This window comes from Merops nubicus, unplaced genomic scaffold (genome assembly GCF_000691845.1).
Source record: "Merops nubicus isolate BGI_N331 unplaced genomic scaffold, ASM69184v1 scaffold19775, whole genome shotgun sequence".
Taxonomy (NCBI): Eukaryota; Metazoa; Chordata; class Aves; order Coraciiformes; family Meropidae; genus Merops; species Merops nubicus.
The window spans coordinates 4,599-25,776 of record NW_008607856.1 but is presented as its reverse complement, the minus strand read 5'-3'; the positions used below and the strand labels follow the sequence as shown (position 1 = coordinate 25,776).

General features: G+C 36.9%; 1 protein-coding gene across 1 annotated transcript in view; it reads left to right on the top strand.

Moving 5' to 3' along the window:
• LOC103772757 (collagen alpha-2(V) chain-like) overlaps nt 1-21,178 on the top strand; it is a gene marked incomplete at its 3' end in the record, with an annotated part of 34,830 nt that overhangs the window by 9,105 nt on the left and 4,547 nt on the right. Inside the window, exons 5-23 of the mRNA XM_008940100.1 lie at nt 2,804-2,914; nt 3,974-4,051; nt 6,147-6,191; nt 6,717-6,770; nt 7,402-7,455; nt 7,713-7,766; nt 9,875-9,928; nt 10,656-10,709; nt 11,770-11,814; nt 13,079-13,132; nt 13,996-14,040; nt 16,180-16,233; nt 17,903-18,001; nt 18,459-18,503; nt 18,610-18,708; nt 19,156-19,209; nt 20,076-20,183; nt 20,673-20,726; nt 20,938-21,036. Coding sequence (XP_008938348.1) covers nt 2,804-2,914; nt 3,974-4,051; nt 6,147-6,191; nt 6,717-6,770; nt 7,402-7,455; nt 7,713-7,766; nt 9,875-9,928; nt 10,656-10,709; nt 11,770-11,814; nt 13,079-13,132; nt 13,996-14,040; nt 16,180-16,233; nt 17,903-18,001; nt 18,459-18,503; nt 18,610-18,708; nt 19,156-19,209; nt 20,076-20,183; nt 20,673-20,726; nt 20,938-21,036 — 1,260 coding nt within the window. The remainder of the gene's footprint in view (nt 1-2,803; nt 2,915-3,973; nt 4,052-6,146; nt 6,192-6,716; nt 6,771-7,401; nt 7,456-7,712; nt 7,767-9,874; nt 9,929-10,655; nt 10,710-11,769; nt 11,815-13,078; nt 13,133-13,995; nt 14,041-16,179; nt 16,234-17,902; nt 18,002-18,458; nt 18,504-18,609; nt 18,709-19,155; nt 19,210-20,075; nt 20,184-20,672; nt 20,727-20,937; nt 21,037-21,178) is intronic.

Genomic DNA, 21,178 nt, shown 5'->3' with positions numbered 1-21,178 from the left:
GTGTTAGCAATGACACACCAAATAATTTCTGAATCTATGCCATGCATCCCTTGTACATTTTTACAGAGTGGTGTGTAGAAGCACCTAAAATACCAAAAAGCTAACAAAAGTTTTGAGTTCCTTTGATGCAGGTTATTATATTGCTCTCAAGAAATATAAAGAGATTAGGAACCAGTCAGCTCCTTTGAAACTATTACATCAAAGGTTCTGGGGAGCCCCATGCGTGTCAGAGCATAGGCCTGAGACCAAGGAACACTACTTTTGGTACAGAGTGACTTGATAGTGCAGGACTTCTTATCTTTACTTGTGAAAAAAAAAAGTTAGCTTACACCTGCAGGTTATATTGTGAAAAGCTCTTTGCACAGTGCTTGCAGTTTGCTTAAAATAGCTCATGGAGCAAGTGACCTTGTACAGACACCCTTTATAAAATACATCTGTCTAAATACATTGCTGACTGGTGATATTATAAAATAACTAAAGCACATTTCCAATCCAGTTGTTTGTTTCTTTGGCTGATTCTTTTTGTTCTTTAAATGGGCTCCTACTGAGTAGTGAGCAGAAGGAGCTCAACCTTGCTATGGACCTCTGCTTTTTATAAAAGCAGGACCCTTGGATGTAAAATGAATTCAGGAGTCCTAGCATATTTTTTACCTCAATTTCTTTGTTAGTGTAACAATGAGAGAGAAACAGGTAGGGAACAGCACGTTTGATTTTCAAAATGCATCTAGAGAAGGAGGAATTTTGAAGCATGATAAAATTTTAGACATTTACAAATGATCTTTTGAAGACAGAAAGTATTGGGCATGTTTGAGCATCCTCAGAACCATTGATAAGTTTTGCCTCAATATGGATTTACACTCGATTGTAACCAAAGTAGCAGTTAAAATAGATAGTAGTTTAAGAGTGTTCTACCATGATCTGCATTTCCTTTATTCCAGGCAAAACCTGCAGTAAGAGCAGGAGCAATGGGCAGGATCAGTAAATTGCCTGTTTAAATGGTGACACCTCGTGGCCTCTGGGAGAATTTGTCCCTTTTTTTTTTTAAACTTCACTGACCTTCAGCTGGTCAAAGAAAATGGAAGGGCTTTAAAAAAAATCTATAAATAGATAAATAATATCAAATAAATAAAATTATAATCAAGATTTTATTTTACCCCCCCCCAAAAAATATTGTTTATTTACTACTGGTTGCCACCTACAAACTTGAACCTGCTTTTTCGGGACTTTTTGTTTTCTGAGGTGTAGTGTTGCTCTTGAAGCAGGTTGATTTTGGGTGGCTAAAAAGTAGATCCTTTCCTAAAAATATACGAAAAAAAAGACCTTTTTCTAGATCAGATTTTGTTAATGTGTTTTGGTTTGGATATTGCAAGTCAGTAGTCAGTGTATAGAAGCTTGCTTAATTCTTTTCAGGAAACTTTTTTTTCCTTTGATGCTTAGCTTTGCTTTCTTTTTATTTTGAGAACAAATGAAAGAAGAGAACTCATTTTTATTTTTTTCCTCCTTTAGATGGTATGCATTTTTAAGTTTGGCAGTGTGTACTTCTGTTTATAATAGAAATATTAAATTATAAAGTTTTCTGCTAGAACCCTCTGCTTCCACCCAACGTGCACAAATGTTCTCATTTGTTTCAGAGTATGACCTATTCACAACTCACTCTGTGAGAAGGGTTGTGTGTGTACATGTATTTCTGATAAGAAAAAGAGTTTCCCCTGTTTGCTAGGCTTGTAGGGCTTTCAGACCATAAAGATGAGAAGTAAGAGAATCAGGTGATTCCCTGGGAGATTCCAGGAATCCTATTGTCAATGCTGTCCCAGTGTGGCCCTTTCCCAAGGAAATGTGTTTTCTTTTACATGTGAATCATACTAGTTCAAACCATGCTAGTTCAGACAGAAATTCCACTGGAATATGTTGCAGATAGCAGGGAAGCACAGTCCTCATCTCATGGAAATAAAGTAATCCATCTGATTATAATTGTGTTTGTCATGATGACTCACTGAGCCAGGCTTCCAAAGTTTTATGTTTAAGGATCCTGAAGACATAAGACCTCATTATGCAGTATAAATTTTTTCCTCACCATACTCAAGCATTTGTGACAAGCACTTTAAGTCTGTATTTATGATTGAAGTATATCTTTATTGGCCCTGTTGCTATTGATTTTGTTCTGCTAATTTTTTATTAGCTGCTTCTCTATTTGATTTTAGTTCTGACACAAGATAAAATGAATGGAATTTAGGAATAAAAAGTGGGTGCTCAAAGTGGGAGCAATGGGATGGCTTCCTAGACTGTTCTGCCAATGTTAGCTAAGAGATAACATTGACAGCAAGGGAGTTCCTCTGCTTTTTTGGCAGTGTAACAACTGTTGAGAATTCGGCAACAGTATGAGCTGTCTAAATCATTCATGATGTCAGGAGGCTGTAAAAATCCAGCCTTACACTGGAGTTTCCTAAGCATGTGTATGTTTGTACACTAATCTGAGCTAAATGTATTTTAGAAGTAAGTTCATGATGTTCTGCATTGTGTGCAAAGCTAACGTGTTTTTCAGGAATACTCTAGTATGGAGTGAAAGGATGCCTGAGTTTCTAAGAGAGCCTTGGAGAGAAATCACTACGGTTTATTGGATTTATGACTAATTTAAGCCAGTGCTTCTGATCTGAAGGCAGGAACAGGTCTCAAGAGATGTTGTTTGTGTGGAGATTTTTCTCTAAAAATACAGATTTATCACAAATAAAGAAGTTGTTTGCAAGTTGCAATGATTTTAATGAATACCTTTGCACAATATTGGTATTTCTGATTTTCTTTCTAGGGTCCTCGTGGTCCTCAAGGGATTGATGGTGAACCTGGTATCCCTGGCCAGCCTGGTGACCCTGGTCCTCCAGGGCATCCTACCCACCCAGGACCTGATGGACTAAGCAGGGTAAGTTTTACACTTCCTTTAGTAGAAAGTCAAGTGAGTGTTGGGCCAGATCCACATGATACAACAAGTAACTTCTCATTGCTTCAGTGAACGTGGAATGCTGGGCCCATAGTTTCTGTCTCCCAGTCATGAGGGACAGCAGCTAGTGGCAATGCAAGTTCTGCCAAAAATTAGGGCAAATTGAACATGAGAAAACTTGGAAAAGACCCAACTTCCACAATGGATTTTAGCATCTAGAAAAGCCAATGTGCCCATATGTAAAATCCTCAGCAGGGTTCTGTTACTCCTACCTGACTTAAACCCAAGAGATCTGGGCAATAATACAGGGAAACCAGTGTACCAAATTAGGAATACAGGAAAGAAAAAGTAAGATGAGTTATAATAACAGAGTAAATAATGAGAAAGATTAAAAAGTGGTAGAGAATACTTCTTGCTGGAATAGTTCAGACCAACACTGAGAAGGTTAAGTAAGGCATTGTTTGTGAAAAGCAGTGCTGACCACCCGTAGGTACAGACAAGGTGTTCTGCAAGACTTTGCTTCTCTCCTCTTCCCTGTTCCTGTGGAACACTAGTTATGACTGATGTTGAAATACATAATTGAATTTCACAACTATATTCAGATACACATTCATTACTGTTTGGAAGATACTTGTTTTGATCTCTCACGCCATAGTTCCTGCTATATTACTGAAAACAATAGAGTTATACTGACAATAAGCTGAAATATTAATGTTAGGCCAACAGTGTGCAAGTTTGTCAGCATTTCTTGGCTTAACCACCTTTCCAAGTAGTCCTGAATCAAGCAGCATCAGCCCAAGTAAATATCTTCAGCACAGAGGAATCCCTTAGAATCACAGAAGCACCAGGACAGGTGTTAGAAGACCATCCTTCATAGGGCTGCTTAAAGGAAAGACAAGTTCTCTTTTAATGATTAAAACAAGAATTTAGTTCTTCGTGGTGCAAAGTCAGTGTAAACAATGAAGATTCAGTTGCATGGATTTTTGTTTTATGAACCATCAAAATGACTGACAGCTAAAATCACCCTTCTTTTTTTTTCAGCCATTTGCAGCTCAGATGGCAGGACTGGATGAGAAATCTGGACTTGGCAGTCAGATGGGACTGATGCCTGGTGCAGTGGTAAGACCAGAGTAGCCCTGTGCTGTAGAACAGGGTGGAAGTGGGGTGCAGATGCAAAAACTCAAAGGGGAATTCATTCTCTTCAACTTCCTATGCATCTAGAATGTAGATGTACAGCATGTTCTAGTGCAGTTTTGCACAGTACCTGGAAAAAAGTGAAAACATCTGTTAAGTGAAAGGGTTTTTTTTTTCTGCACTTCTAGCTTTCTTGTTGTCTTGATTCCCTCCTTGTGAAATATAGCAGCTACTAACAGTAAGGTACAGGAGAAAAAAAAAAGCTTCTGATTTTCTACTGAGTCACTGCAGAGCAGAATTAAACAAATATGTTTATTTTTTTGAAGGCTTCTTTTCACATTGTGACATCAAAAATAGTTATTTTTGGTCATAATTTAAAAAAAATATATTTTTCTGAAACCAGCTGTTAACTGAAAGCTATGCTTCATCATTTTAAAACAGACATTCTGTTTCTTCGGTGGGCCAAATTTTATCATGACAACTCTCACTGCTTAGGTGACACCCTTCACTTTTAGTGCATTGGGGATTTAATGGTAACAGTGAAATTGTTTACCATCTGTGAAAGCTGTTTCAGCACCCTAAGCTGTCTCTGCTAGAACTCATGAACTTTTTTTTTAATATTATCTCTTTTCACTACATGTATTTATCACGTTGTGATACCTTGAAGATACTGTTACACTCTTTGCTGTTATTTTTAACATTCATTCTTAAGGAAACCATCCTTTAGTGATTTGTACTGGCATGAGTTTGCCTACCTGCATCTTAACCTCCAAGTCCCCACTAGTAACTCGCAGATAGTTTTAATACAATTTGAAAGGTTCTAAAGATAACCTGATGTTTTGGCTTAGTTGCAGAGATTTCTTCAGAAAGATTTCCTTTTTTTATGAGTCATAGAATATCTCTCTTCAGTGAATTTGCTGTGCATACATACAATGATTTGTTCCAAATATCTGTCCCACTTACCTTCTTGCCCTCCATCCTTTTGTGTAATCCTTTCACTCAATTTGTCTTCAGACATTGCATCTCTTGTGCTGCCTCTTTTTTAGTCACTCTCAAATATAATTTATTTTAACATTAATATCTCTTCTAATGTATTTTTCAATATCTAGGTCTCTCTAAGGCTTTGCACAGTCTGTTGAAGTCAATTGGGCACTCGCTTTCTTTGCATTGATTCATCATGTTCTATGATAGCCTTTTTTCCTTGTAAACAGAGTAATGAATGGTCACTCAGTTAAACTGGTATTTTTTTTGGTTAGTTTGTTTGTGGTTGGGTTTTTTTAAATGTTGATTAGAATTATTAAATTACTTATTACCAATTCTTCTACATGTGCTTTGTAAAAATTAGTGAAAGTCAATGAATTGTGTGTAAAACACAAAGATCTTGAGCCTCTGTCAAAATGCAAGTTATTGTTTGCTATAGATATTTCTATATTGCTATAAGCAAGAGAATTACTTTCAGACAAGATTATCATATTATTATGTTTACTTCATGGTATAAGTTACAATTAAGCACAAGATTTTTCCTAAAATCCCAGGAAACTTTTTAAAGGGAAAATTTAAATTTTTCAAACCATGACATGTTTGGAAGCTATTTTGGTGGTTTGTATGATTCATGAAAATGAGTCCTTTCATTGCCACTTGGTGCTGTTTGTAGCTGAGAACAGCAGCATGAATTTATTTTGTCATTGATTCCATTTTGAGATTAATCTTGGTATGAAATTCCCTTCAAGGGAAGATTGCTGCCCTTAACACTGTTCTATCATTACATTTTTTTTTCAGTGGAGCTATTCAGGCAATCCCATTATTCTGACTGATTCCAGAGACTGTGAGGTTCCAGAAAGCAGGGAAGCCCCTATTTTCAGCTACTAATGAATTTATACCACTGTGACTTTTCAAGTTTGAAGATTTTAATTCTATGCACTTTTGTATTTCGTAACATCAATCTCCTGAGACAAACCTTTTGACCATAGAAATGTTTTGGAGGTCACTGGTCACTATCAGGCCATTTTGCTGTCTTTGTAGGTTCAATGTTACTTGCTAAGAGTGTTTTCCAGTGTATAACAAGTTATATTTTTGATAGGGTCCAGTAGGTCCAAGAGGTCCTCAAGGTCTCCAAGGAAAACAAGTAAGTACTGCACCTCATGAGATTTAAGATAATTTGCCATAGGTGAAGGCAAAGCAGATAGTACCTGGGGGGGGTGTGCACCTCTGAGGCAATGTCCATCTTCAGTGAGGCGTGGATGAATCCATATTCTTCTAAAGGCAAACCTAGACGTGCTGCTCTCAAGAGCTCTGCTCCATATGTACTTTTTACACAGAAATTAACTCAAAAAGAACATTTTGTTAGACTTTTAACAAGGTTTCAGCCCAATACACATTTTTTAAATGAAAGAACAGCAATGGAAATAGTGACTGTTCTGGTTTCAGTGCTGGCACAGTGTTAAGTGGGATTTCTGTATGGCACAGGACTTAGCTAAGACTTGAGAGATTTAGTATCCAACTTTCACTCATTTTGCAATGTGAGCTGATTCTGAATGAGGATCTAGATTGTCTTATGGGCTGTGATTTTCCTGATCGTGGATTTTATTTTATTTAATTCTATTTTTACTTTTTAAAATTTGTAACTCTGTTAATCTTGGTTTAATTTTAGGGTGGTGCTGGCCCCACAGGCCCACCTGGTGAACCTGGGGATCCAGGACCTATGGTAAGACCAATAAATAAGAACATTTCTACAATTCACTTGCAAACAATGTCTTAGACCTCCCTATTTCAGAACAGATTTTTTTTTTTTTTCCTATGTTGTCTCAGCTGAGGTTATTCAGTAACTTCATTCAACAGTTGTGCTGTCCTGAATTAGTGAATGTGAATTGGTTTGAACATGCAGAATAATTATTACAGTATAAACAATCATTGTTACTTTTCCAGTGCACATTGAAGGATGGTTAAGCACCAGTAGAGCCACATCTGGTAGTAAAACTTACAGAAAAGATGATGAAAATATTTTTTTTTTGAAGGTGATAAAATGTTCCAAAAACCAAAGCAAGAGCCAGAGAATTGGAACAGCAGCAACTGTGATTTTAATGGATTTTATTTTTCTCCTAAAGAATCCATTGTATACTTTTATGTAATATAATGCAAGTTTCTTAGGGGCAAGATGGATTAGAAAGACCACTACAAAATAAAGCAAGTGTGTTTAGGCATAAAATCATCCTTTTTTTATATTTTTGTAAAAAATCCTTTTTTTGTATTTTTATAAAAACAGGCTTTGAAATGATTCAAATAGATATTTTAGTGATGACTAAATTGACTTCTCAATAAATATATTTATTTCTTAGGGTCCAGTTGGTTCTCGTGGACCAGAGGGACCTCCAGGCAAACCTGGTGAAGATGTAAGTTTATTATTCTTTGTATCTTATTTTATTTTTAATAAAACAAATATTGGCATCTTTGAGACAGTGACTAACCAGCAGATGTGCCTGTTGTAACTCATGTGTGCAGTTGGTCTGTATCACTGAAGTCATTATAGTAAAGAGGAGATATATAATACTGATGTGCATGTCTTCCTTTGTTTTGATGGAAGAATAGTAAGAGAAGTTAATTTTCACTTTTGCAATATTCATGTGTTCCTTCTTTATTTTTTCCTCAGGGTGAACCTGGTAGACCAGGACAAACCGGTGAGCCTGGATTTCCAGGATCTCCAGTAAGTGCACATTTCAACTGCTTCACAGGTGAAATATGTGTGAAACTGATAACAGTATGTATGAGTTGTGCTCCATTTCCCAGTATTTCACATGGTCATTCACAGTCATGCTCAGGAAGTGCTCAGAGACTACATTATGATGTCAGGTTGACATGACACTGTTTTCCTTTACTGGTCTGAGGGCAGGGGAAGAGAGGATTATATTATAGATGTAGATAATTTATTTTTATATGTTTTCTATGTACAAATGTGATTAAAGGATTTCCAAACAGTATGTACTTGTACTGCAGAGCATACTTTTCATGGTTCACTCTAGAAATAAAACAGCCTAGTAATTTTGGCCATATTAAGAGTTCTACCTTCATTAGTCAAATTTCTGTACCTGGAAGGGAGCTGCAGTGTGCCTGAAAAGGGGACAGATAAATCTTGGAACTGAAGCCACTTGATAACTTTCATCTCTTAAGCTGCCTTCTTTTCAAGTATCCAGTTCTTGCCTGGCAATTTCATTAGCAACTGGAGATACAATCTCTTGGAGAGAAAAAGTATTTTTTAGAAAGGCAATGTTGTTTCCTAAGCTTTCCTCCTAAGGTTCATGGATCAAAGACAATGTTTTGTAAACTGCTTGAGGCAAATGTAGCATGTGGAGTATTGTTTTGTTCAGATCAAGCTGTTTTGTTGAAGATTTTCTAAGGAAAGAAACACTACAACTGCACACACACACATCTCATGAGAGTCTGCAGCGGCTGCATAGCACTGTAGAGACTGTCACTGAACACCGTGATAGTTTATCAGAGAAATGTGCCAAGTCTTGGTGAATGACAAGGCCCACAGGGTGCTGTGGAGATGCCTGACGGCTGTTCCCCATTTTACATCATTTGCTTTCTTTCTGTGTGACTTGTCACATGTGTGTGTTTTGTCATTTCATTGCCCTGGTTGTATAAGCTGATAGAGATATACAACTGAGCACAGGTCAAATAAATCCTTTTTATGGGCTACATTCAACCTAAACAAGCAGAAATTGTACCATTTCAAATTTACAGGCAAGACCTTGTATGGCAACAGGGATTGTCCTTCACTGTGAACTCACTGAGTATAAGTAATTTCAAGCAATCTATATAAATTTCAGAAATTTCATACCTTTATAACATAATTTTTCCCTTTGGGGATCTGCAAACTCTGGATTATTTTCTCACTGAACTTTATGATCAAACAATATCTGTATAATTGACTATGGGAAGACAAAAGACCTTTCCTACATTCCTGGATGCTCACAACGAAACAGTTTGTCTGTATGTGAAGGTCTCTAAGAAGGTCTCTAATGTTGATATCTCAGATGTACTTTTTTGCTCCTCTGAACATCAGTGTTGTTTCATTTTCTATAAAACAGCTTTGTGATTTTTTCATATGCTGAAAGGTATGAACTATAATATTTTTGAGAACTTTGGTTCAGAGGTACTATAAAGGAAGAAATTATATGTTTAAACATTTTACTGAATTGTTGTTATCTGAGAGTATGAAGGTGTTAATGTGATTTCCATTATAAATTTATGTGGCAAATATTCTAACACAAGGCACCTAGTTCCTTTTCATTACTTAGTCTTTCCTGAAAGAGAAATTGGGAAAGCTGGTAGGAAACTAAGTGCAAGGCAACTTTGATTTAATTGTTAAATGTTTAATAGCAATCTTTTATTGTGGCACTCGCCTGACACATTCTGAAACAACCTGTACAGTTTGCAGTTTGATCTCAAGTTTCTATCTGACTTTAAATTACAACTCTGAGTTTTGATCTCTGTTTAATGAAGATTTCTTCATATTAAGTTTCAAAGCTTGATCTACCACTCATCATTACTTCTGTTTGAGGTTTTATCATATACTGATGTAAACAATAAAGCTTTTAATATCAGTGAAAATGTAAATAGTGCTGAGACTAACTTCATAGTATGTTGTGCTGTATCATCTACAACCTGCTCAAATGCTATCCCTTACTAGACTATGTTGCCAAGGTGAAGGAGTGTTAATGCTGCTACCCTCTTCCCTGTTAACAGCATTATCTCTAGTTTTATCTGCAGAAATAAGGATTTGATGTGCTTTTTCTTTTTCCTACTTAGGGGCCTCGAGGCTTTCCTGGTGCTCCTGGTCTCCCAGGTCTCAAAGGTCACAGGGTAAGAAACAGGTTTTTCCCTCTCTGTTTCCAGGCAGTTTAAGTATGAAGATACTGAACTTCTTTTGTATTGGTGAATTCAACTACACTTCTAGTCCTGCCAGTTGCAGCAGAATCTCTGGCATTTGAAAGAAAGAGAGCCTTGCAGAAAATCTGTGCTATTCCCCTTTAAGTTGACCTCTGTATTATGTTCTTTAGTGCTTTCTTCATTCTATTTTCAAATGATCTGGGAATCTGGAAGGAGCTTGCATGAGCCCTGCCAAGCTTCAGGAGGCACAAACCTGACAGTTCTTTCACTTTTTTGGCAAGTCTTGCATTAGGGTGGGGAACTTGAGAGGTGGATGTGTTTGCAACATGGAGTCATTACAAATTACCAGGTTTTCTGGCCAGAATTTTACTTTGGGGAGGAATAAATACGTTTCCTATGGCTCAGAGCCTCCTCCTTGTTGTTTTAGGATTTTTTTTTTAAACATTCTTGTTTTAAAAAGGAAACCAAATCCAAGGAAATGTACCTTGTACAAATGGTTTCCATTTAGGAAATGTTTAGAAAACTTTATTCCATCTGTTTTTTTTTTTTTGTTTTTTTTTTTTCTTCTTTCTTGCTCTCGCCACCTCAGATCCATTCTTAACACTTTAGTATTGAGTTATTTTAACAATAATAGTAGAATTGCTCTGTGTGTGTGTACATATATAAATATAATTTCTCCATATTTTTATAACTCTTACAGGGATTGAAAGGACTTGATGGTCCAAAAGGTGAAATTGGAGCAGCTGGAGCAAAGGTATTTTCATGGCCCAATGAACTAAGTGCTTAGGCATGTCTTCTATAATGCCAAAGTAATGAAACCTAGTAGATCTTTCAAATGCTGCTTTTTACCCTCTCCTGCCAGTGCTACCTGCACGGAGTGGAAAAAGTGCATGGAATTGTCCATTTTCACCCTGTGTTTGATCCATCAAAACTGCCGTACAATGACATGTCTGGGCTTTATACAGGAAGCGAGTTCAACAGTCACAGTTTCAGCTAGGGCTCAGATTTAGGCCTGTAAGCTATCCTGTCTGTGACAGCTGTGTAATGCTGAAGACAACAAAGTCTGTTAACAAAGAGCCCGTGCACATCTTGCAGTTTTCCACTTGGCTGGTTTGTGGTTCTTGTTGGCTTTACGTGACCAAGCTGAGAGATGGTATAGATATTTTTCTATACTAAAGTAAAACAATGTATAACTAAAACCTGACTCTCTACTTTTTTGTAGATGGATTACTATACTAGAGATTGGCTTAAAAGAGGCAGACACTGGAGAGTAGAGAGAATATATTTTATCAAACTGACTATTTTTCACATAATTTTATTCTCTTTTTTTTTGTCTCACTGGCACTGTAGTAGCCTTAACAACTTCATCTCAAAGCAGTGGTAGCAGGTGGTAACCACAGGTGGGACAGAACTATTCCTTTTGATTAAAATCATAGCAAATGAAGTGAATCTTCCAAAATCTAAATTTAAATGTGAAATCGGTAGTCAAGAAGAGTTTGTGTAAGAAAAGATTTCTTTCCTGAGATTGCCTACCAATTTCTTTGGAGGCAACAGCAGCAGAGGACTTGGTAGAAACAGTGCAGTAGGCAGTGTGGGCTGTTAGAACAGGCAGAAGTTAAGTCTGCTTCACTGAGAGTATGTAGATGTGGCATTTCCCATCAGCGTGGGGAGCAGTGCCCTTGGATGCACTCAGGTGACTCTGCAAATCTGCCTTTTGGGTCTAGCATAGAAGTGTGGAGGACAGGGATCAAACACACAACAATTTTCTTCTAACCCGTTTCCTCTAATGATGTCCTTTCATTTCCATTTTTCAGGGAGAATCTGGACCAACAGGTGCCATGGGTGCAACAGGTCCTCTAGTGAGTGTCGTGTGCTTTGGCTATTTCAGAAGTGGCCTTAAGACTGTAAAAGCTGTTGCCAATAGGAATGTTAAGATTTTGAGATGGGTACTTGGTGTCATATAGCTGAACGTTGTCTTAATCAGGGCTTTTTTTTTTTAAATTTCTTTTCTATTACAGTAGCAGTGAATTTGCTCCTCTATAAGCTGTTATTTGCAATTTAGAGATATCAATAATAGCAATCAATCAGAAGGCTCAACAGAAACTTGAATGTAGGTTTTGTGATTGTTTACCTACTCAAGTGATAAATTTTTCTTTTACATGTTGACACTTCATATGGAGTGATTTCAATGTGATTGAACTGGATTAGACTGAGATAGAAATGGAATAATTTAGGTCAGAAATGCACTAGCCAATAAAACCATGGACCAGAGGATTTTGGAGCTTATGGTGAGGATAAGCATGCACAACATGGAAATGACACTGATAAACTTTTTCTCGAAGTAGTTTTCATTGAGATGTAGTTTTGGACAACTGTATGCTTGTGAGCAGTGGTGTAACATGCCAAAAATCAACTCTCAGCAATGCTTCTAGAAGTAAAGCACCTTTCTAATATCAGGTAATGACATCTCTCTGCAAAGCACTATCTTGTGTCATGCAGAATGTAATATTCCTGGGGTGGAACCTAGTTTGTGAATGAGCCATAGTAAATCAGGTTGCATTATTGATCTTGGTGAGTATATACAGAATTTAATCTAATGTGTTTAATACTGTTAAATAGAATAATTTAAATAGAATAATCCAATAGAAATACTGTTGGATCATGAAAAGAGAAATTACAGTCTATTAAATTTCGACTGGGAAGGTCTGTGAGGCTGCAAGGATTTATGTTAGCTGCTACTTCTTTCCTGCTATAGGACAATAAAGCTACACCTGCAGGAAGTAAATAGATAACTTGGGGTTTTAACTGTTGTTCATATGTCCTTACCATGCTTGTAGTCTTAAAGAACCTCATCATCTTCTTGTTAAAAGCAAATAAACATGACTGATCAGAAAATTGTTGAAGAGCAACACAGTGCAAAACTTATTTGAGGGAAAGAAAAGTTAAGGAATTTTTTTTTTTAAGTAATAAGTGAAGAAAAAGAAGAAAAAAAGGGGGAAAATAAAAGAAGGTGGCATGTAATCTCTCTACTATGGGGGGAAAAGTCCAATGAACTATCTAACCCTTTTTGTTCTGAGGCCTTGATGAGCTCCTAAATAATGCATATTTTATTCTGTCTTCAAGGGACCTAGAGGAATGCCAGGAGAAAGAGGTCGAATTGGACCACAGGGTGCCCCTGTAAGTAGGATCTTCCTTCTCTCTCCTTGTTAATTCTTCCCCTGTTTTACATAAATTTAAATCCCTGTGTCTGAAAGAGTTTATTCATGTGACTGCTGGTCAGTTCTGTGGTGAGTTCTGCTCTAGCTTAAGAAAGTTAGGGCCTGAGCAGAGTTTTGTGGGGTGAGACCTTTACTGTAGACTACAAAAGTCAAACCCAGTTTTAAAGGGAGAATGGTAGCTGTATGGTTACTCCTCATACCAGAGCTGCCCATGAGGCCAAATAGCCTCCCAACACTTTTTTTGTGATGCAAAAAATTTCTTCTTTGTGTGAAATTTTCATTGAGATGCTGTTTTCACTCAAAATTACTGAACTAGATGTAATATGTATTGATATTTCCTGGAAAAATGTTTAAAATGGAAATTTATACTTTTAATTTGAGTCTTATAATGTAATTCCGTGTAATAAAGCTGTCTTCTTAAAAATTATTTTGCTTTTCAGCAAAAAGAGGACTTAGTCTTGACATGAGATCATACTGGAGCAGAAATTTCTCTCTGTTGCTTTATGTCCAGTATCAAGTGTTGCTTTTTCTGGCATTTCTCTCTGTGACTTTTATGTGCTCCATTTGTGTTATGTGCTCTATACAATTACACTGTCAAAATATTGGCTTCTCTGAAAATAGAGAAATCAATTTACTCGAGAAGGAGCGTAATTTCTTCCAGAAATTTTCCATACCAATGTTTGGAGGGCTCTACAATCCAGCATTTCTATGATCACTTTAGTGTGTATGGCTGTTATCACAAATGTTAACAATGAATAATAATAATAAAAAAAATAATTAGAGTTCTTACAAATATTCTATCTTATCTGTTTTTATATCTAGGGTGGACGTGGCCAGCATGGTATGCCTGGGAAGCCAGGACCAATGGTAGGCTAATTCCTTAATCATCTATATTTTTGACCTTGTATTTGCCACTTGCCTTTTGACAAAAGAAGCACAAAAAAATGTTGGCAGTTACTGGTAACAGTAAGTGCACCTGGAATTATTTGTAATTAATTCCTAGTTCTACTTGTCATAGCTTTAATGCTGTCCTCTAAGTAATTATACTCTGTAGATTGCTTCACCTAAAGATTTTAATTGGCAGAGGAGTAGGCTATAGCATCTTCCCTGGAGGGGTGATGCTTTGCTGCTTTTATGAAGTGAGCCCTGTAATAGTGAGAACTACAACAGAAGCTCAAAAAATGAGTGTAATGTCTAAAAGCTGCAAACCCCAGTTATGTTGTGTATAGTGAAAGAAGGGTAACTTGTTAGCAGAAACCACAAAACAAAATATTTTTCTGTATTGAAAACAAATTCTACAGTTTAAAAAAGGTGGGTTCTGAGCTATGAAATTCTACATGGAGCTTGAAAGTTTTATTTGGCATAATATATGAGCTGAGCCACACAGGGTGATAACTGGTTGTGTAACATATTGGGTAAATCCCATGTAGTGTCACAAGGGAGATACTGCTACTTAATGCATATGTTTCTCATTGGGGGAACATACTATGTTAATGAAATCCATTGTTATTTGGGTCAGTGCAGTATATACTGTAATTCTGCAACAAGACAGAGATCTGGCAGGCATGTATTTGTGATCCAATAAACTGGAACACAAGTTTTCAAAAATATACTTGGTGAGCTGTTACATTAGTTCTGTAGAAATCCAGCACAAGGTCATGGCAGAAAAGTCTTTAATTAATGATGAGTGGGACAGATTTTTCTTATTAAGTTTGTCATCAGAGCTTTATTACATAGAACATTTTTTCACAGTATGCATCATATTTTACAAAAAGAGTGAAAATCAGGAAAAGATAAAGAGGAATCATCTGGGACCAGCGTTGTAGTGAATATTTATAACCACTGTGTGCCGCCATCCAGAGGGTTTAGAGTGCAATAGAAAGGTCTTCTGTTGAATGTCTTCTTCATCATAAGACACATCATGGAAATGGAAACAATTTATAAATTTACTCTAAACCCCTTAATTGGAAGCCTTTCCGTTTAGCAAAACCAGGTTTGTCATACCATACAGGCATATTCAAGTGTATACGCCCGAAGTTTGCTTTCTAGTGAGTTTGGACAGTCTGCCATGTAATGCAGCCCCAGCTGTTTCTGTTCCTTCTCCAACTTTGTGTCTTTGCAGTCACATGAGGTGTGCCTACACGCTGCAGTGCCATGCACCAAGAATTTGGCTCTAGAGCCAGAAATAATGTAGATGCACCATTGCTATGGTCTAGACAAGCTGTGTTTTGTGCTGTGCCATAACCCAGCCTTTCCTCTACTTCCTTTCCCAGAAATTCCTGCCTATCTCTGAACAAAGATCCAAGCAGTAAACTGTCTCTGCTGTATGTCTTTGCCTGTGCAGCCTTGAAAAATTGATACAAAATCTGTGTTTTAAAGTGTGAAAATGAATTTGGCCGTGATTGGAAATCTTAATGGGGTAGAAGAGTAGGAAGCAGGGCATATAGTTGCACAGCCTTTAATTGTAATCAAGACAAATACCTCAAAAGTCTTGCCTAGCAACCCAATTGTTTCAATGTAAGTGTGGCTTGTATTTCTCTTTTTTTCTAGATTACTATTTTAAGTTTAAAAGAATTGAAACTCTCCTTTGCTACATTCTGTAGGACAAACTGTAGTTGCTTAACAAATATCTGATCTTTTTGTTACCGTATCACAGAAGCATAGATATAAAAAGAGGATATAATATTTTGTTAAAAACTGAAATTGAAAAACTTTTGCTATAATAATTGTCAACTCTGCACATGGCAATTTGTGCATTAATAGTTGAATCAAGAGCTCTAACTTTTCTGAAGTCAGTAAATACATTATTAAAACAAACACTGCATCACAATTCCATAAAATGTACCTGTATCACTTAGAAAAATGAAACTTATAATTGTTTTGGTGTTGTTTTTAGCAGAAGTTATATGACTTAAAAATACATGTAATAGCAGAACCATATTTACCCAGTGATTACATACTCATCTATGTGATCTGCAGAATTATAGCTTTATCTGTCTTTTATAGGGTCCGCTGGGCATAACTGGTTCTCCAGGTTTCCCAGGTGCTCCTGGTGTAAAGGTAAAAAGCAAAATAAAAATATCTTTTTAATATGTCTAAAGACACAGAACTAAAAAATGTTTACTAGACTACATAGTGTTCAGACTGACATGTAGACAAGTCCCTAAGAGTTGCTGTGAAATCAGTCTTAGTCAAGACCTTAAGACAGCAGGTAGAAATCAGAAGTCAAATGAAGCAACTGCAATTCACCACAGCTCCAGATACTTTGCTTTCACTTTTTCTTGAGCTAATGGGTCATTATAAGGTGATTGTCACACTGTGCTTCAGGAGTCTTGTCCAGTATATCCAAAGAAAAATAAGATGCATTGTCACAAGTTAAGTTGTGAGGACTAGTCTAAGGCTGAATGGAAACAGTACCTTCTACTGCTGAAACTTCTCATTTAATCCAATAACACTCTTTGAGATGATCTGGACTGGTAAGGAAAAATGCCTGAACCCCAGCAGAGTTGTATCACAGTTCATCACAATACAGCAAATGATGTTTACCACCTTTTGTGGCTTTGTGTGATTGGGCTGGTATGTAAAAGCTTCATTCACTGCAGCACTGTCTTTGTGGGACTCATGTCTCTTGTTTTTCAAGAAAGTGATCAATTATTTTTCTCCTAACCTTGAGAATATGTCTGCAAACATAGAAAAGAGAACTCATGAAGCTTCCTTATACTTCTTATACTTGCCCTCCACCCAGCTGCTTCTCTTTGTTCCTTTACAATCCTAAAATATGGTTGGAAAAAATTATACAAGAAGAAACTCTCAATTAGTCTGGTAGCCAAGTTCAGCAGATGTTTTGTGTTGTTGTGGAGCTGGCAACATTCATAAAACAGTTTATTTGGAAACAAACCTTAATAAGGGTATGAACATAATGTATACAATTAAATGGTAAACCTTTTAGTGCATGTCATGAATGTTTTGGTATGGCTAAGCACTACTTAATACCTAAATAAATGTTTGGAGAAGCTGTCACATCAATAAAAGCTTTTAAAAAGGAGGAGCTTCCTTCAAGTTTGACATCAGATGATTTAAACTTGAAATAGCTGCCTTGACCTCATAAAACCTAAGCAGACTATACAATGAAGATGTGGACTTCAGCTATGAAGACATGATATTAACAGCCAGCAGTTCCAAGAGACAAATTTTCTACATAAAGATAAAATTTAAAGGAGAGACCAGGAGGAATTTTTTTATTGTAATATCCAATCCAATCTTACAGGGATTTTATATCTAATATAGTGCTGCAACAGTGAGTTAATTTTGTACTGTGAAAAAAACCCCAAACAAACCCAGATAAGGCTAAATTTTAAGCCTTTGCTGTTAACAAAACTAAAAAACTTTGTCAAATTACAGATACATACTAGGAGTTTAAAGAGACATGTCTACCCAAAACATTTTGTCTGACTTGGACCACTGGATATAGTGCTGCTTCTCTGTAGAAACTCTCTTTGTCCTTGTATACATTGAGGAAAAATTCTGTTTGTACTTTTAAAGTTTACATTCACATAGAGTTAGTAGGAGCACGATTAGGTAGAGCAAAAATACCTTTGAAGGGTAATAAACTATTTCAAAACTGGAATTCTTTTTGTCTTATAAACTCAGCGCTCCTCCTTAGTTTACTTTGTAGTGCTACCTTTTAGAGTGAAATAACCTCTAGTTGTTTTCTCATGTGAAATCTTAGGGTGAAGCAGGTCCAACAGGTCCTCGTGGTCCTGAAGGTCCTCAAGGTCAAAGAGGTGAAACAGGTCCACAGGGCCCAGCTGGATCACAAGGTCTTCCTGTAAGTACAGTAAAATGAGTTCCTCAAGTGCTCAGCTTGGGTATGTTGCCTGTTTATGGGGAATTTTACTACCCCACTTGGTAGACACTGTGTTTTGCTCAAATTACATTTTTTTTCCCGGGAGAGGAAAGGTGTCATTCATTTATTTAGTGCTTATTTTGTTGAAAATAACTTTTAATTATTTAATTAAAAGAAACTTATGCCACTTGCTACCGTCTCAATCCTAGAAGTGCTTTAAAGCTTAAGCTTAAATATAAGATCTTAAAGATTAAAAATCATATTAGCTTGCATGCTTTGTTACTCATCTTAGCAGTTGCACAGGTATATCATACGTTGTATTTATTTAACAGCCTTTATTCCCTTGTCTTGTAAAGTAGATAAAATAACTATCTTCTGTTTTTGTTATTGATACTCTCCTTATTAAAATGGATTTTAATGATTGGTACATTATCTCTAGGGTGCTGAAGGGACAGATGGTTCTCCAGGTGCTAAGGGCCCTACTGTAAGTAATCCTATGACCTGCTGAAGAAATTGTGTAATTGAATTTATTTTATTTCCTTATTTTTCTTATGTTTCCTTACTGTGCTTGCTGTTCCTTCTATATGTAGGGATCTCCAGGCACTGCAGGCCCCCCTGGCTTATCAGGTCCACCCGGTTCCCCAGGACCACAGGGCAGTAGTGGACCACCTGGTATTCGAGGCCAGCCGGTAACGATGCCTTTGTCTCTGTAGAGATTGTACTTGCCTTGCAAATGTGTCACTCAATGTCACTAAAACAGGGATTAGCAGTGGGGTTCCTTTAAAAAAAATCATAGCATGCTAGTGAGTATGCTGAGACTGGGATCTTGTGAATCTTCTGTGTCCCAAAATACTGTTTTTTGCTTTCCTAGAGGTCTAAGAAAGAAAAGTGTCTGTTTAAACTTGGACAAACCATAAGATGTCTCCTGAAACTGTCTCATTTCAAGTTTTTGTCTTGATAAAATCATAATACACAAGAATGCTAAGGGGAAAGGCAAACCATTATAAGCATCCCATTTTACTGCCTACAGCTAGTTACTGGGAAATGGATTTCTGTTTCTTAGCATAATAGAAAACAGTCAAATGATTCATGCAGAATTTTAGCCTTATGGGTGTTATTCATGTGTTTGTTTTCAGGGAGACCCTGGTGTCCCAGGGTTCAAGGGAGAAGCAGGACCCAAAGGTGAACCTGTAAGTCTTCATATGCTTTGCAAGATGAAAAGGAATTACAAAGTATTTTGAATAGATTTGTACAATTTTCAGGACACTTCTGATGATTTTATAATCATGAGAGTAACAATTATGGAAGACAAACCCAGTGAACCTGGCTAAACAGCACTAACAATGAATGGTGAACCGGGACCTTTGATGTTATAAATCACCTACCCCATACAGGCCTTACAGGGCTCCAGGACAGAAAAACCCATCAGTGAATCAACTGAGGTTTCTGTAGAATATTTGTAGATTTATGGTATGAATAACTCTTTAGCCCAAAGCTAATATTTGTGGGTGATTATTTGAGAATATCTCTAGATCCATGCTGGAACCATGTGAATTTGGGAAGAAAAGTGCTTCTGCAGAGCTGGAGCCAATTTGACTTGTCAACCAATCTTTAGTTTTTCTTTCTCACTAGTTAAATGATCATGTAATAACTGACAAAAATGTACAGTTGAAGTAATGGTTTCCTTACCACTGACTGTCTTCTTGGAGAATTTCTACTAGAGTCTCACTGAATTTTGAATCCTTTGCAGCTTATCCAATTCATAACAAAAAATACAAATTATTGTGTGCAGGTGATTATGAGCAGCACTGGACAGCCAAACTACAGAATTGCAGTTTATTCATAGTGCACTTCTTCCTGAAATTCTAGCTTATAAACATTGTAAAAGAGAAAAGACAATGCTGAAAAACTGCATTTTTCAACTGATTCAAAACCTACTTTTTTCTCCTTTATTTGGAAAAATATTTATGATATTTAGAAGACAGTCTGTTTCAATATGCCTGAGAAGTGGTGAGCTTAACAATGATTTGGTTTTAAAACATTTTACTTTGTCTAGGGCCCACAAGGTCCCCAGGGTCCCATTGGCCCCATAGGTGAAGAAGGGAAAAGAGGTCCTCGAGGTGATCCAGGGTCAGTAGGTCCACCAGGTCCTGTTGGAGAGAGGGTAAGAAATCCAAAGGAATAATGTCTTGGGAGATGCACTGCTAACCTGAAAAACCTCTTGCCCTAACCATGAATTTTCTAACAGCTTCATTCTGGGTGTAGTCAAACCTGATTTTCCTAACAGTAGCTAATACTCTGCAATATTTTTTATACTGGATATTTTCATTTGTGGATTCAATGCACAGGATAGTGTGGTAGGAGAAATGATGGAGGTGTGATGAGCTAATCTGCAGATTTTTTGCTTAACCCTGCAGAAATGATCATTTTGCTTTCAGTGAGGCTGTTTGCAAAGAAGGAGCTGTCAAGCATTCATGAATGGAACTTTGATATTTTTATCACTCTGGGTGGTAAAAAACCCCAAAGTTTAAAGTGTCGATATAAGAAGTTATAAGGAAATGAACTGAACTCCAAAACCATAAATCTGGTATTTTATTTGCCATAAGTTGTGTAAAAATTAAGATAATCATATTGTATCTGTGACTTTTCCTAGGGTGCTCCTGGAAACCGTGGTTTTCCAGGTTCTGATGGCTTGCCTGGACCAAAGGTAAATGAAATTAAAATGTCCATCTTTCATTGGGTCATTTGTTAAATTTATATAGGAACAATAATTTGGGAAAAAAAAAGTTATAATTCTAAAAATATTAATGATTTGGAACTCTTCAAAAATAGGTCCTTAATAGAAGATACTTGTTTTATTTAATCTTTTACTGTTGCTGTTCTACCTGTTAACTAGTAGCCCATTGATATCTTTTTAGGGTGCACAAGGAGAGCGTGGCCCAGCAGGTTCTTCTGGTCCTAAAGGAGGTCAGGGAGATCCTGGGCGTCCTGGTGAACCTGGCCTCCCAGGTGCAAGGGTAAGGAACTAAGAGCAGTACACTATGAACCATGGAGGTTTTCATTTTCAATAGGCAACAATGAACTTTGCAGGATTAAGAAGCTGTTACACAAGGACAGACTTGTTTTGTGGGGCTACTAAAAGGGTAAAGGCCAAAATAC